Here is a 15,331-nt window from a genome sequence, read left to right on the forward strand (position 1 = left end):
TGAAAAGAAACTCACTAAACATAATGGGCTGGATTTAGCCCTACCGTCATAGTACCTGCTGGTGGGCCCTGAAGTCATTGGGGTTCTGGCCCGGGTCTGTGGTGGTTGGCTGAACCTAATTACGTGGTGGCTGGCCAATTAGTGCGGATGACACGGGCTTGCCACCCGATCACGTGGGCAGCCTGCATCACCTGAAAACCGTGCAGGATCTGGCACCATATTTAAAGGGCAGTCAGTCCTGTGTTAGAGTTGGAAATACTCTTGCAGGCTTTTTACGAAAGCGCTGCAGTTTAAATCTCCTGCATCTGACCTTCTCTTGCTCCAGCACAAAAAGATGGCCCAAAGTCCAGGGAGAAGATACCATTGTCACATAAGATCATTCAGTAGCACCGACAGGTTTAAGCGAGGTCTGAGATGTCACAGTCCAACTAGTGCATTGCCCCACAGTTTAGCAAAGGCTTTCTGACTGATCTCCTGCCCTTGTGCCCCCTGCCACTGATGATGGGTGGCCTGCATAGGTTGGTGTGCAGCATGGTGCTCATCATATCGCACATCCCCTCCAGCATTTGAGGATGAAGAACGACAGGATGGATAATTCCCATGCTGCCACTATCTCTCCCTTTCTTTGATGGCAACCTACAAAATGTCCACCCCTTAGGGACTCAGATCTGTGCTGCCAGTCTAAAGGATGACCCCTCTACATCTCGTTGTGCACAGCCCCTTTAAATTTCGGACCCCGTGCTTCTGGGTTCTGAATTTCTAGCCTGAGGCTCGCTCCTCAGTGTGTCAGCTCAGCGAGTTTTTACACAGAAAAAACATCTCCAAGATCATTCCAGTGTGACTCAGTGTCCTTGAAGTCCAAAGGACACTCACAGTGAGTCAAGAAAGTCACATATAAGATGCCAGCTTTCAATGGGCAGGTTACTGAAGGCACAAGAGACACATGTGAGTTTCACTAAATTGTGGGGATGGGGGTGGTGGTGGGGTGGTGCAGGATTAAATTGTGTCGAATTGCATTGAAATTATATGCAAGTGGGCAATTAAGCAAATCATTGAACTTCCCATTGCTAATGGGCAAGTTTCCCATTTTATTACCTTCCTGCTAAAGATTTAATCGCTCACAACTTTGCCGCCGCCTGGAGCCTGACGCACGGCCTCCTACGCAATTCTCCATGCCTGCCCGCCATTTTGCCCAGTCCAGCGGGCTCCACAAAATCTGGCCCAATATTATAATTTTAAACTGTAGTCAGCTGACATATTTTGAGTCTCTGTGTTCCTATTGGGTAAAATAATGGGAATTCATGTGGAGCAATAACATTTATTTGTAGAATGGGCTGAGGGAAAAGCCACTCAATGTCACATCGCAAACAGTTGAGAACTTGTTGAGCATAAAGGGCTGAAATTGATTATCTGTTTCATAAAACTCTAGTAATTTTAAACCGGTGTTCACAGCTAATGATTAGATGGAAATACAACTTTAATTGTGGAGTATAAAACTATGTGCTTCAATTGTCTTTCAGATCCTTATACCAACATAAAACATCATAGCAGCTGTTCTCACTGTATTTACATCAGTACATCCCATTGTGAAGTGGATATGAAAACTTTTAAAAGCATTTTAATATTCCAAATAAGTTGTTTAGATCTGATTTTTGAGCTTGTTGTTGTTTGCCTTGTCATTTCAGTGCTGCAGACTTATATGTCAAGGACTATTTTCATCACCATGTCTGTTCTGGACATCATGAAGGAAGACCCCTGCGATTGAAATACGTGAAGCAAAACCCCATTCATACTGATGCCATCACAAAACAATACTGTTTAATTAACAACAATTCATTTATTGCGCCTGACAAAAGTACCTTGGAATCATACCGCATAGTGATCACCACTTGCATGGAGGCAAAATTGTTTTCTGAACTCAAATTGCCCCCTGGCTTTTTCACACATATCCTAATTGATGAAGCAGCTCAGATGTTGGAATGTGATGCACTGATTCCACTGGCCCTAGCCAGCAATAAAACACGAATTGTCCTTGCAGGAGATCACATGCAAGTAACACCTAAGCTTTTCTCCATTGAAAGCAGTGAGATGGCAGACTACACCTTGCTCAATCGCCTGTTCCAATATTATCAGAAGAAACGGCATGACAAGGCAATTAAAAGCCGTCTAATCTTCACGGAAAACTATAGATCAGTGAAACAGATCATTGACTTCGTGTCAAAGCATTTTTATGTGGGAAAGGCTGATGCCATTCAAGCAAGTGGAAACATCCTACCTCATCCTACAATCTACCCTCTAATGTTTTGCCATGTTCAAGGGAGCAGCAGTTTCAACTCTTCCAAGTTATCCTGGTATAATGAGATCGAAATTTTCCAAGTTGTTGAAAAGGTGGTATCTGTTCTAAATAACTGGCCCATGGATTGGGGAACACTGGATCCACGCTCAGTATGTGTTGTGTCTTCTGAAGCGTTTCAGGTAATACAGCTTAGAGTATATACTGAAGCCATTGAACTACTTGAAAAGGAATAAGGTTGCTTTGAAAGGAGAGTTTTAAGAATAGAATTAAGTTCCTGAAATAGCTAGGAATAGCCTATGGCTGCAATTATGCCTTTGTGGGGCCAAGAATTTTGAACAGAGCCAACTTCCTTGTGGATAACTGTCAGAGAGGTGAATGGCAGGTGCTGTTCATTCTCCACTGACCACAAAATCTGAGCCAATGTTCCTGGCTAGGGAAATGTTGCACAGCATTATACAAAATGATTCTGAGCAAGTGAACTCAAGTAATAATGGTAAAAATGTTTCGCCAGCATAAATGATTTTAGCTGAATTTTGCAAGCATCAAGGGAAGAGAGTTAATGCTGGAATTGAACTTTTCTTCACTTTTACTACAGTGACATTAAATACTCTTGGATCAAGTATAGCATAAATTGTTGACAGACTGAAGCAATGACTAATGTATCCCAAAATGTTTCTGAGCCCTACTCTGAGAAGTGGGCATCCTCTGTTTTTTCAGTGCCCAACCACAGAGGACCCTATGGCCTGATTCCCAATTTTGTGCAAATTAGTGCCAGTTCCGCACCTACTAAGGTGAGACAGTTCACTTTGAACCAAAGTAGAAGAGACTCCCAAGACCTAGAAACATAAAGCCAGTGTGAATTCAATGTGCGATTTAGTCATAACTACAATAATTTCTTTATCATTTGAAAAACCAACTTAATACAAACACAAGCACCATCACATAATTATGGTTATTTCACAAGACTACATGGCCCCTTTAATAGCTGTATGTAAAAATGCTTTTCTTAAATTCTCACAGAACCCAAGAATCCCAAGAACCCAGGATCTTGACAAATATGCAAATTTTCTATCTGTTATAGTTTAGCGGAAAGCAATTCAGAGAGGGCCTACTGTACAAGGCAGAAATAAAGGCCAGAGCTAGATCTTTATCAGTTTTCATGTGTTCATGTTGTGTAAACATTTCCTTGTTGTTGTCTGATGCAGCAATTTCAGGCCCCAAGTCTAACTGTGTCGAGTTCAGAACTGTTCCAAATTTGCCTGTGTTGTTTTCTTAGGATCACGACAATCAATTTGTGCAGCTCTTTGTTTGCTGAAAGCCTAAGTTTCAGTTCATTTAGTTTTGATTTACAATTGCAAAACAGTCCTCTTATTGTAACGCCCTTTGAGTCGCATGAATAGATTATCCTTCAGTGAGGAAATTGCCAAGTCTTTTAACTCAGTTTTTGTACTATAGTTGGTTATTACCAGGAATGGTTTCATTTTATTTTATTTTCTATGTAGAAGATTTTTTTCCTGCTAAGCAAAGTGATGGATATGTTTGAGGGATGGCTCCCTCTTGTCTTTTAGTGCCTAGACCTAGATCTTCCAATTGGGTGTTAGATGGGTGATGTGGCGTTAGCACCCACCTGACCATTAGTTTGCAGTTTTCATAGTGGAGTGGGGTGCTGGCCTATTGGAGCTGGAATTGGAAACACACCAGAGGAGAAGAGGAAATTTGCATGTGAGGGGCTGGAATTCACAAGAGTCTTGAAAGACTCTGTGGAGACTTTTTTAAAAATTGTGGGCAGGACCCAGAAGCGGAAGTCCCACCCCCATTTCCAGTTAGTAAAGGAAAGGGGGTGGGGTGTGAATCGCACATGCGTGAGACACAAATCTGCTGGGCCATTTGAAAATAGTGCTGAGATTAAACAGATTCAATTTTTCCTTGCTCCAAGTGCCTTAACCTGTAGTGTGGGGGTCATGAGCTTGCGGAAGAGACCTCATAAAAGGTGTGTATTTCTTGTGCAGAGCTCTGCAAACTAATATTTTAAATACTGAAGCCCGTCCTGTCTCCCACTTGGCTGTCCAAAACAAGGAATAATCCTGAGAGACCACACAGTTCTGCCCTTCCCCTTTCACAACCCCATGTGGTTTTCCACTAACCTCTATCACAAAAAGTTTGTATGCAGGTAAAGCAAGTAATCGAGAAGGCTAATGGAATGCTATCCTTTATTACAAGAGGAATTGAACATAAAAGTAAGGATTTTATGCTTCAGCTTTACAGGGCATTTGGTGAGACCACGTCTCGAATACTGTGTGCAGTTTTGGTCTCCTTATTTAAGGATAGCTGTAAATGCATTGGAGGCTGTTCAGAGGAGGTTTACTAGATTGATACCTGGGATGAGCGGGTTGTCTTATGAGGATAGGTTGGACAGGCTGGGCTTGTTTCCACTGCAGTGTGGAAGAGTGAGGTGACTTGATTGAAGTATTTAAGATCCTGAATGGTATTGACAAGGTGAAGTCTCCATCAGAAGAAATAGTTGCTCTCTATCCATCCTATAAAATCCTTACAACATTTTAAACACTTTGATTAAACTTAACTGAAGGGAATATAAGCCAGGTTAATGCAGCTTCCTCTCATAATTTTACCCCCTAAGGCCCAGTATCATTCTGGTAAATCTGCTCTCCACTACCTCCAAGTCCAATGCATCATTTCTGAGGTGCGCTGCCCAATATTGATCCACCAAGGGGTGCGGATGTCACAGGCCATTCCAACATTTGTTGTCCATCTATCGGTGCATTTGAGGAAGTTGTAAAGATCGGACATCTTGAGAAGATGCAGTCATATGAATATATGAACATAATGAACATATGAAATAGGAGCAGAAGTAGGCCATTCAAGCCTGCTCTGCCATTTAATAAGATCCTGGCTGATTTGTTTGTGTTTCGAGTTCCACATGGATGTTTCCTCTTGTGGGTGAGTCCAGAACTAGGGAACACTTTTAAAATTAGGGGTTGCCCTTAAGGGACAGTGATGAGGAGAGTTTTTTTCTCTCAGTGTGTTGTGTGACTTTGGAACTCTCTGCCTCAGAAGGTGGTGGAGACGGGGTCATTGAATATTTTTAAGGCAGAGGTAGATAGATTCTTGTTAGGCAAGGGAATCAAAGATTATCAGGGGTAGATGGGAATGTGGAACTTGAAACACAAACAGATCAGTCAGGATCTTATTGAATGGCAGAGTTGGCTCGAGCGGCTGAATGGCCTCCTTCTGCTCCTATTTTGTATGTTCGTATGACTGCACCTTCTCGAGATGTCTGATCATCACAACTTCCTCAAATGTACCTATGGATGGACAACAATTGTTGGAATGGCTTACTCCATCCGCACCCCTTGGTGGACTAATATTGGGCAGCGATCCTCAGAAACGATATATTGGTGGAGAGCAGATTTACCAGAATGATACTGGGTCTTAGAGGATTAAATTATGAGGGAAGGTTGCATTAACCTGGCTTATATACCCTTCAGTTAAGTTTAAGTGAGGTTAAAATATTATAAGGATTTTATAGGGTAGATAGAGAGCAACTATTTCTTCTGATGGGGTTCTCAAGAACAAGAGAACATAATCTTGAAATTAGAACTAGGCTATTCAGGATCAAAATCAGAACGCACGTTTCACAAAGAGTAGTAAAAATTTGGAACTCTCACTCCCCAAAAGGCTGTGGATGCTGGGACGATTAGCGTTTTCAAGACTCAGACGTATAGACTTTTGTTAGGTAAGTGTATCAAAGAGTGTGAAGCAAGGCAAGGAAATGGAAGTGGGGTGCAATTTAGCCATGATATAATTGAATAGCAGAGCAGGCCCAAAGGGCTGAATGGACCATTCCTGTTCCTTATGTTGCTATGTTTTCTACTTTCATTGCTGCCCAGATGTTTACCTCCACACATATCGAAGATATACTGAAAGGCATCCCTATAGCAGAGGCATAGTTGAAACCAGCATGGATGAGGCTGCAGTATTCTGAGCAGCACGCATCTGGGCTGTCCAATCCCTGCTTCTCGGATGATAGTACATATGCCAGAAGGAGCTGGAAGCCACCACAGCAGTATATGTGGTCAAAGCAGTTGCAGGAACATTTGATGACACAGTACAAGGAGGGAGAGGGCTATTTTAATTTCAAGAGGCTCCCGGAGATATTGAATAACCACTTTTTTTCTGCAACTGGGGGAGGATTTAAAGGTACTAAAGCGCTGAAGGTGCAAGTACTGCTAAGTAGTCAGTGGATATTGTACCCACCCAGAGCTTGCTGAATAACTGCAAAGGTATTTCATCAGGAATTTTATCTGACTGAGGGACAGTGTTCTTGCTCTGTCTGCTCTTGACTATGGGATAGCCTCTATTTCCTCTACCTGCTCCATTGTTGAGCCTCTCTTGATGAGACAGTTGTGTGACATGTGCAGTTAGTGATAATCCTGCACACGCTGATGAGTCTGTATTTTAAGATGCTTGAAATCTGATTGCTGGTCTTGAACTATAACTTTCTGATATTGAAGCTGAAGTACTGACCACTGAATCAATCTGACAGTGTATTGCAAGGTAACTGTTAATAACGCTGAGAAATGTAAATATATATGTAGTCAGTCTTTGAAATAGTGCAGCAAGGGAGGTTGTTGAGGCAAGTAGCTCAGACCTCAAGGTCAAGTTTGACAATTACTTGACAATTACTTGGTACAACTTCAAGGATGGAGGGAAGGCAGACAAGATGTTCCTTGCTCTCTGGGGAATGTCATTCCCTGGCGTAAAGGGTCAGGAAGAAATCACAAAAATTAATTCCACTAGGTTTTGGCTCTTTTGCTTTATTTCGAGATCTCTGAAGGGAGAGTGTAGGAAAATTTGTGTAGTGATTGAAGGTAAAGCCATTTCCTACTGCCTATCAGGGCTCACATGATTGTTCTTGTAGACTCTGATGAATGAGCCCTAGGCACGTGTAATCTGGAGGGGGTGCGTGGCTTTCCTAGTGGAGGACCTGGTTCCAGCATGTAGCTTCTGAAAAGCTCTCTGTAATAAAGTTATCTGTTTCAAGTAGAAACAGATATGTCTGGTATGTCAACTCATTACATTTGGTGATGGGGGTAAAATAGCGCTGACGCTGCACCTCGCTTTGTGAATGTGAGTTCATCAGATCTTAAGAAAAAAAGAAAAGTATACCCACCAGTCATCCACTCTTTGGCAGAATCGACCCTTATGATGCATCTATGGAAGACTGGAGCCAGTATGTAGAGCGCCTTGGTTTTTATCTTGTGGCGAATAAAATTATTGTGGAGGAAAATCAGAAAGCAATCCTTTTGCGTGTATGTGGTAGCAAGACATACAATCTCATCCACAATCTGACGGCCCCGAATGCGCCTAATTCTAATCTTTTAACGAATTAGTATACCTCGTGAAGATGCATTTTCAGCCGGAGCCATCCGTGATAATGCAGAGGTTTCAGTTTAACTCCAGAGTAAGGGCCCTGGGAGTGTGCAAAGTTGAAGTAGTTGACCTAGCACTCTGACTTCGGAGACACACTCAACGATATGTTGTGGGGCCGATTAGTTTGCGGGGTTCGTGATGACGCCATTCAGCGCTGTTTACTCACAGAAGTCAACATCGATTTGAAGCGCAGCCATGGAGATAGCGCTAACCATGGTAAGTGCTGCGAGAGATTTGCAGGCTTTACAGAATGTGCAACATGGCACCTTTCTTCAGGCAGGGCAGGAACCTACCACCGGGTGTGACACGAAAACCGGAGTCACAGCAGTGAACTGAACGACAGTCTCTGCTGCTTGACAAAAGAAAAGGCCCAGTGGAAGCATTTCAGCAGTGACTCTGAAGTTAGGCTGTTTTAGATGTGGGGATAACCACGTACCGGACACCCGCAGTTTCAAGGAGGCAGAATGCCATTTCTGCCGTGAAAAAGGTCATGTAATAAAGCAATGCAGGACGAAATGGAAACAGCCCATAAAGCAGCAGACCAAAATGATTGAACTGAATAACAGAACCTGAAGCTACCGATACAGATATCTATTCCCAGTCCAATGTCAAAGCAGTAAAAACTGAACGTATAACCGTCACAATTCAAGTGAATGGGAAGCCACTAATAATAGAGGTGGATATGGGAGCCTCAACCACAGCAGTGGGAGAGCACACATTTAAATACGTAAATGAAGGTACCCAGCCACTGAATCTGGAGCGAACCACGGTTCAATTGAAAACATACACTGGAGAATCCACACAGGCATAGGGCACTGCCACAGTACTTGTGTCCTATAGGCAACAGACAGCCCAGCTTCCAGTGATCATAGTGACAGGTGAAGGACCTAGTCTTCTGGGCCGAGACTGGTAACAAAAAATTAAGCTTAACTGGTCTGAAATATTTCACTCGAGAACAGGAGGAGTTCCTGAACTGCTAAGGAAATACGACAGTGTATTTCATGGTGAATTAGGAAAGTTAAAAGGCTTGCAAGCAAAAAGATATATAGATTCTCAGGTGACGCCCCATTTCTTTAAGACCAGACCTGTGCCTTATGCCCTAAAGGAGAAGGTGGATGCAGAACTGTACTGGTTAGAAAAGCCAGACATCATCCATCCAGTTCAATTTTCGGAATGTGCAGGGCCCATAGTCCCTGTGGTGAAATCTGATCAAACTACATGCATTTATGGGGATGATAAATTGACCGTGAACAAGGCAGCTATACTAGATAAATATCCTGTCCTGAGGATAGGTGACTTGTATGCAAAGCGAGGTAGAGGCAAATCCTAAACCAAACTGGACATGAGCCATGCATACCAACAGTTAGAGCTGGATAGCACGTCTTTTTAAAAAATTATTCATGGCATGTGGGCTTTGCTGGCTGGGCCAGCATTTATTGCCCATCCCTAGTTGCCTTTGTGAAGGTGGTGCTGCCTTCTTGAACTGCTGCTGTCCATGTTGTGTAGGTACACCCACAGTGCTGTTAGGAAGGGAGTTCTAGGATTTTGACCCAGCGACAGTTAAGGAACAGTGATATATTTCCAAGTTAAGATTGTGACTGACTTGGAGGGGAACTTCCAGGTGGTGGTGTTCCCATGTGTCAGCTGCCCTTGTCCTTCTAGCTGGTAGTGGTCATGGGTTGGAAGGTGCTGTCGAAGGAGCCTTGTTGAGTTACTGCAGTGCACCTTGTAGATGGTACACACTGCTGCTACTGTGCATCGGTGGGTGGAGGGAGTGAATGTTTGTGGATGTGGTGCCAATCGAGTAGGCTGCTTTGTCCTGGATAGTGTCAAACTTCTTGAGTGTTGTGGAAGCTGCACTCATCCAGGCAGAGAGTATGTAACCATCAACACGCTCAAGGGTCTGTAACAATATGTGCGCCTACCCTTTGGAGTATCGTCTGTATGTGCAATCTTTCCAATGGAGAGTCTTTTGCAAGGAGTTCCCTGAGTGATAGTATACCTAGGTGATGTTCTGATCACAGGGTTAACTAAAACCGAACATTTGGCTAACCTGAGAGAGGTGTTAAGAAGATTCTTGGAAGCTGGTATACGATTAAAGAAAGAGAAATGTACATTCCAAGTGCCAGAAGTTACTTACCTGGGTCACTGAGTGGATGCCATGGGGTTGCATCTGGTAGAAGATAAAGTTAGCGCCATCAAAGAGGTGCCCTCTCCATCCAGTGTAACTGAACTCAAAGTTTTTTTGGGACATGATCAATTATTATAGCCACTTCTTGCCAAACTTGTCAACAATGTTAACACCATTACACTAGTTGTTAAAAAAGCACCATCGTTGGTCATGGAATTCACAGCAAGAAGAAGCCTTTGTAAAAGTTAAGAAGCTTTACAGCCATCATGTCTGCTAGTACATTACAACTATCAAAAAAATGAATATTAACCTGTGATGCATCTCCTTATGGTGTGGGAGCTGTGTTATCACACAGGATGGAAGATGGTCCCAAAAAGCCAATTGGCTATCTCTCCAGAACCCTCTCTCCAGCCGAGAAGGGTTATTTTCAACTTGAAAAGGAAAGTTTACTGGTGGTATTTGGAGTGAAGAAATTCCACCAGTATCTGTATGGATGACATTTCATCATAGTGTCAGACCATAAATAATTAATGGATTTATTCAGTGAGAATAAAGCCATTCCGCCAATAGCCTCAGCAAGAATTCAATGTTGGGCTTTGATATTATCTGCGTATGAGTATATCTTTATGCACCGTCCTGGCTTGAATGTTGTGAATGCGGATGCATGTAGTTGTCTACTGTTACCAGATAGCATTGTATATGCTCCACTGCCACAAGAACTTGTGATTGTATTGAATTTCATGGAGGCTTCACCTATGTGTGCAAAGCAAATAAGGAATTGGATGAACAGAGATCTAATTTTGTCGAAAGTCCAAGACCTTGTATTGCAAGGGTGGTCGAATTCACCAGTGCCTGAAGAGATGAGACTATTCCATGCCCAAAAAACAGAGTTAAGTTGTCAAGGTGGAATATTGTTGCGGGGATCAAGAGTTGTCGTCCCTTCGCAAGGAAGAAAACCACTCATGACAGAGCTTCACAGTGAGTATTCAGGCATATTGAAGATGAAAATGCTTGTGCAAAGCTATGTCTGGTGGCCAGGCATTGATGGTGACATTGAAAGCATGGTCAAGCACTATATCCAGTGCCAGAAACAACAGAGGTTGCCTGATTCACCTCCACTGCATCTGTGGGAGTGGCCTGGTCGACCATGGGTTAGACTACATATTGATTATGTAGGACCATTCTTAGGTACCATGTTTTTATTGATCGTAGATGCACATGCTAAGAGGGTGGATGTGTATGTAGTTAGATCACCGACATCGGGTGCAACTATTGAAAAGATGCACAATATTTTTATATACATGGCCTACTGGAAGTCATTGTTGCGGATAACAGAACAGGCTTTACTACTACAGAATTTCAGAGATTCATGAGTTTAAATGGAATCAAACATACTAAAACCGCACTGTTTCAGTGCTGTTTTAATATCATCCTTTAATTACCAACCCTCATCAAATGGGTTAATTGAAAGAGCTGTTCAAACTTTCAAGTCTGGAATGAAGAGGTTATCCGAAGGTACTCTAAAAACTCAACTTTCCCGTTTTCTTCTCAATGATCGTATGCCTCATTAAACTATGGGTTCAACACCGTATGAATTATTGTTGAAATGTTGCCTACGTACAAGGTTAAATCTGCTGTTTCCGAACTTAGTGGGGAAGGTAGTGAAGAATCAGAGTAATCAAAAATTGAATCACGATATAGCAAAGCTTGAAGATTTATCGTGGGAGATACAGGTTTCGTGTGGAATTTTGGAAGTGGGCCTCGTTGGGTTCCTGATACAATTGTCTCAGAAACTGGTCCCTTGTCCTTCCAGGTGGAAGTGGAAGATCAAATTGTTCGAAAACATGTGGATCATCTTAGGAGTAGAGAGACATTCCAACAACCAACTATTCTGCTTGTGATTAACATCGAACCATTAATCCCTAAGGTGACAGATTGACCTAGAATAGACATACCCAATGCCTGTGTAGGGTTGCCTAACCCTGAACTGCCACTTTATAATGAGGTACCTGATGCTGCAGCTCCTGATCATGTCGATCCAGTGGGAGAACCTCAAGTGGTAGAGCTACACTGCTCTAACTGAATAAGACTTAATCTTTAATCACCTGACCTATATATGTGCATATGTTGTGGATTAAAATGTTCTTTGTAAATAGGAAATGTAAAAAAACTAAAGGGAGAGGAAATGTAGTGATTGAAGGTATAGCCTTTTCTTGCTGCCTATCAGGGGTCACGTGATTGTTCTTGTAGACTCTGACAAATGAACCCTAAGTGCAGGTAATCTGGGGGGCATGGTTTTCTAGTGGAGGACCTGGTTCAAGCATATAGTTTCTGAAGCGCTCTCTGTAATAAAGTTATCTGTTTCATGTAGAAACCTGTCTGGTATGTCAAGCCATTGCAATTTGTCTTTCCAGTGCTGAGATTTTCTATGGGTGGAATCGTTCCAGATTTGCACTAAGTGTGGTAGTGGGCGGAAAAAAGAGCATTTTTCCTACCGGCCATAATGGTGACTTTGCATGCCATATCGTCCCAATCCTGCCTTGTCAATCATGCATTGCTGGGAAACATACCGTTTCAATAGCAGGCGGGCTCTCATTCACCCACTATGCCATCACCTCGCTGCTTCATCACGCTAGGCGCCATATTTAAAGTGCAGCCATGCACGCACCTCTCAGTGCTTCCAGACCAGGAGGGCACCGGTGAAGACATGGCCCAAAAGCCAAGAAGAGTGCAGCCTCTCAATTCAGCGATGCACCCCGGGACACCTTCTAGACACCTTTGGAGTCTGCCGCGATATCCACTACCCCAGCTCTGGCCACAGGAGGCCCATCAGTGTGACCACTCCGGCTTGGGAGGAGGTGACAGAGGTGGTCAGTGCCAATGCTGCACAGAAGAGATCATTCATTCAGTGCAGAAAGAGGATGAATGACCTCATCTATGCAGCCAGGGTAAGGCAACCATCACATTAATCTAAACTCATACACTCATAATCCCACCACACATCCGCTGGCATCTCACTCACTGCGAGCTCAAGGGTCATTGCCACTCACCCTCTCACACACAACCTCACATCTCTATTTGGCCTCGTCTCCTGTGGAGACTGCCTCCTCAGCCTTCACCCTCTTGAGGCCACTTGCACAGATCAACATATGTCCCCACACACACACCCTGGGATACCCCCATTCCCAGGTAATACTCTGAGTCCTGAAGCCTCTTTCTTTGCCTGAGGCCACTTTACCTCCTTCCCCAAGTGAGCTCTCACCCTACAGCTGTTGAAAAGCCACCCCCGCCTTACAGCTGGTCTCCTAAGTAGAGACCTGCCCGTGAGTCCCCCTAATAGTGATGTGCTGCTGCCTGGGAAGCTTGGCGCTGATGACCGCAAGTGCTGCCTGAAGCAAGGTAGGCAAACAAATCTCAAAGTCCCGAGCGAAGGTGCACGTTGCTTATGTATGGTTGTGAAACACATCAGCGTGCAATCATGCCAACATGCTTGGATGATCCAGCGCGTGGAGGTGATTCCAGTGGGCTGGCCTTATAATGATATGCAGGTTTATTACAAAGAGGTTCCCGATGTCTGACAGCAGGAAACATGGCCCGCCATTGACGGGCTGAGCGGACGATCGCAAACTGGTTTCACAACATCATGAAACCGATTTTTGGCCTTCTTGCCATATTGTCCGCTCACGCTGCCAAACGCACCCGATGCCAGCGGGCACGGATAATTCTGTCCTATGTTTCAGAATACTTAAAGATTCACACACTATGGCAATCAATCCTTTATTATTTAAAATGCTAGTGACTACATTCAAATTGTTGCAGTTCATATAAAATTGATTGAGAGATTATATGTTATATGTTGTGAGGTATGTTTATTTTTGGTCCAACTGCTATCCCTCACAATGTACAGAGACTTATAAAACAGGCAGATGAATTCAAACCATCAAAGCCTTTTAATCTAAGTAAGACAGACTAATGAGCAAACAAATATTGCACTGCAATGTATCATTCAGGGCACAGTTTCAAACTGATAGAGGATAAATTTAGAACTGATGTCAGGAAGTTTATTGTACAAGGCGACCAAAATCTGGCTTTTGGTATAGGGTAAGTGAAGTCATTCGAGAAACTGTTGGGTTATGTGATGTAAAATACAGGCTTAGTTTAACAAAGATAAATTGGGACTCCCTCCTTACTTGTCTCTATCTTGATGTGTTGATTGATGGGGCCAGGAAACTATCTGTAAAATCGCCCCTATCTGTATCTAAATGATCAATAGTGAGCAGTGAGTTGCTGCTCTGGTTTCCCCCCCTCCAAGTGGGCATGACCTTAGTTTCACAACATATACATAGAATGCCTGAAATTGGGAACTCGCCAGTAGTAATTGGGAAGGTGAAGTTGTACCCTTCATTCTGCAAATTCAAATTTTCATTTCATTCAGAAGGATTTCAACTTTCTTTCAGCCAAAAGACAAAATTTCACAAATTTGTGCATTTAATTTAATAATCACGTGTAAACTTATTTTATCCAGGTTCAGTGCTTGAGGCACGAACTCAGGAAATATGGACACTCATCAGTAACTGTAGAGAATGTTTTCAATATTCAAGGTAGGTGCATGTGTAGCTTGTTGAACCATAAAAGAGCTTTAAATTCATTTTTCATATTGGTACTGCATTTGAGGGTTTCTTCCTCCTGTTGAGAAACCACACCACTTATACTGTGAGGCTGTTTTACTGACAGGGAAAGAAAAACAGTGTTGTTCTGAAATGAGTTGTAAGCTATTTTAACAATTATAGAAATCTGTGAGTATGCATGCACACAGTATTTTTGTCCCTTTTTAAGTTCATTTGCGATTCAGATCTGTGCATGTAAGTAAAACACTCATATTTAAGAAATCCCCTTTTGACGATACTTTAAAGGCAAGGTAAAAATTAATCACAAGGTATGATATCAGTCACTAGAAATTCAGGGGTTGGAGCCTGCCAAATTCTACACTAGTTAGAATTCTACATTTAAAATATCCTCCAACAGCACTTTCCAAACATGTGACCTCTACCATTTAGAAGAATAACGGCATCAGGAGTATGGGAGCACCACCACCTACAAATTCCCCTCCAAGCCACACAAACCATCCTGACCTGGAACTATGTCACTATTCCTACACTATCCCTGGATCAAAATCCTAGAACTCCCTCCCTAACAGCACTGTGGGTGTACCTACACCACAGGGACTGCAGTGGTTCAAGAAGGTGGTCACCACCACCTTCCCAAGGGTAATTAGGGATGGACAATAAGTGCTGGCCTAGCCAGTGATGCCCACATCCTGTGAAAGTATATCAAAAAAAGTATTCTAAATTTCCAAAATTTATACATTTATTAATCAGGAATAATGGTCAGTTGTGAGATTCTGCAGCAGAACATTACAGATGTTAGCCATGGAAACAAAAGGAAGCAGAACG

General features: G+C 42.9%; 1 protein-coding gene across 3 annotated transcripts in view; it reads left to right on the forward strand.

Annotated features, from left to right (window-relative positions):
* Positions 1-15,331, forward strand: part of helz2a (helicase with zinc finger 2a) — a 122,644-nt gene that overhangs the window by 60,427 nt on the left and 46,886 nt on the right. For all 3 annotated transcript variants that reach the window (XM_078555298.1, XM_078555301.1, XM_078555299.1), the window contains 2 exons: positions 1,686-2,475; positions 14,404-14,479. In XM_078555298.1, the coding sequence (XP_078411424.1) occupies positions 1,686-2,475; positions 14,404-14,479 (866 nt within the window). The remainder of the gene's footprint in view (positions 1-1,685; positions 2,476-14,403; positions 14,480-15,331) is intronic.

The sequence above is a fragment of the Cetorhinus maximus genome, chromosome 13 (genome assembly GCF_964194155.1).
Source record: "Cetorhinus maximus chromosome 13, sCetMax3.hap1.1, whole genome shotgun sequence".
Lineage (NCBI taxonomy): Eukaryota > Metazoa > Chordata > Chondrichthyes > Lamniformes > Cetorhinidae > Cetorhinus > Cetorhinus maximus.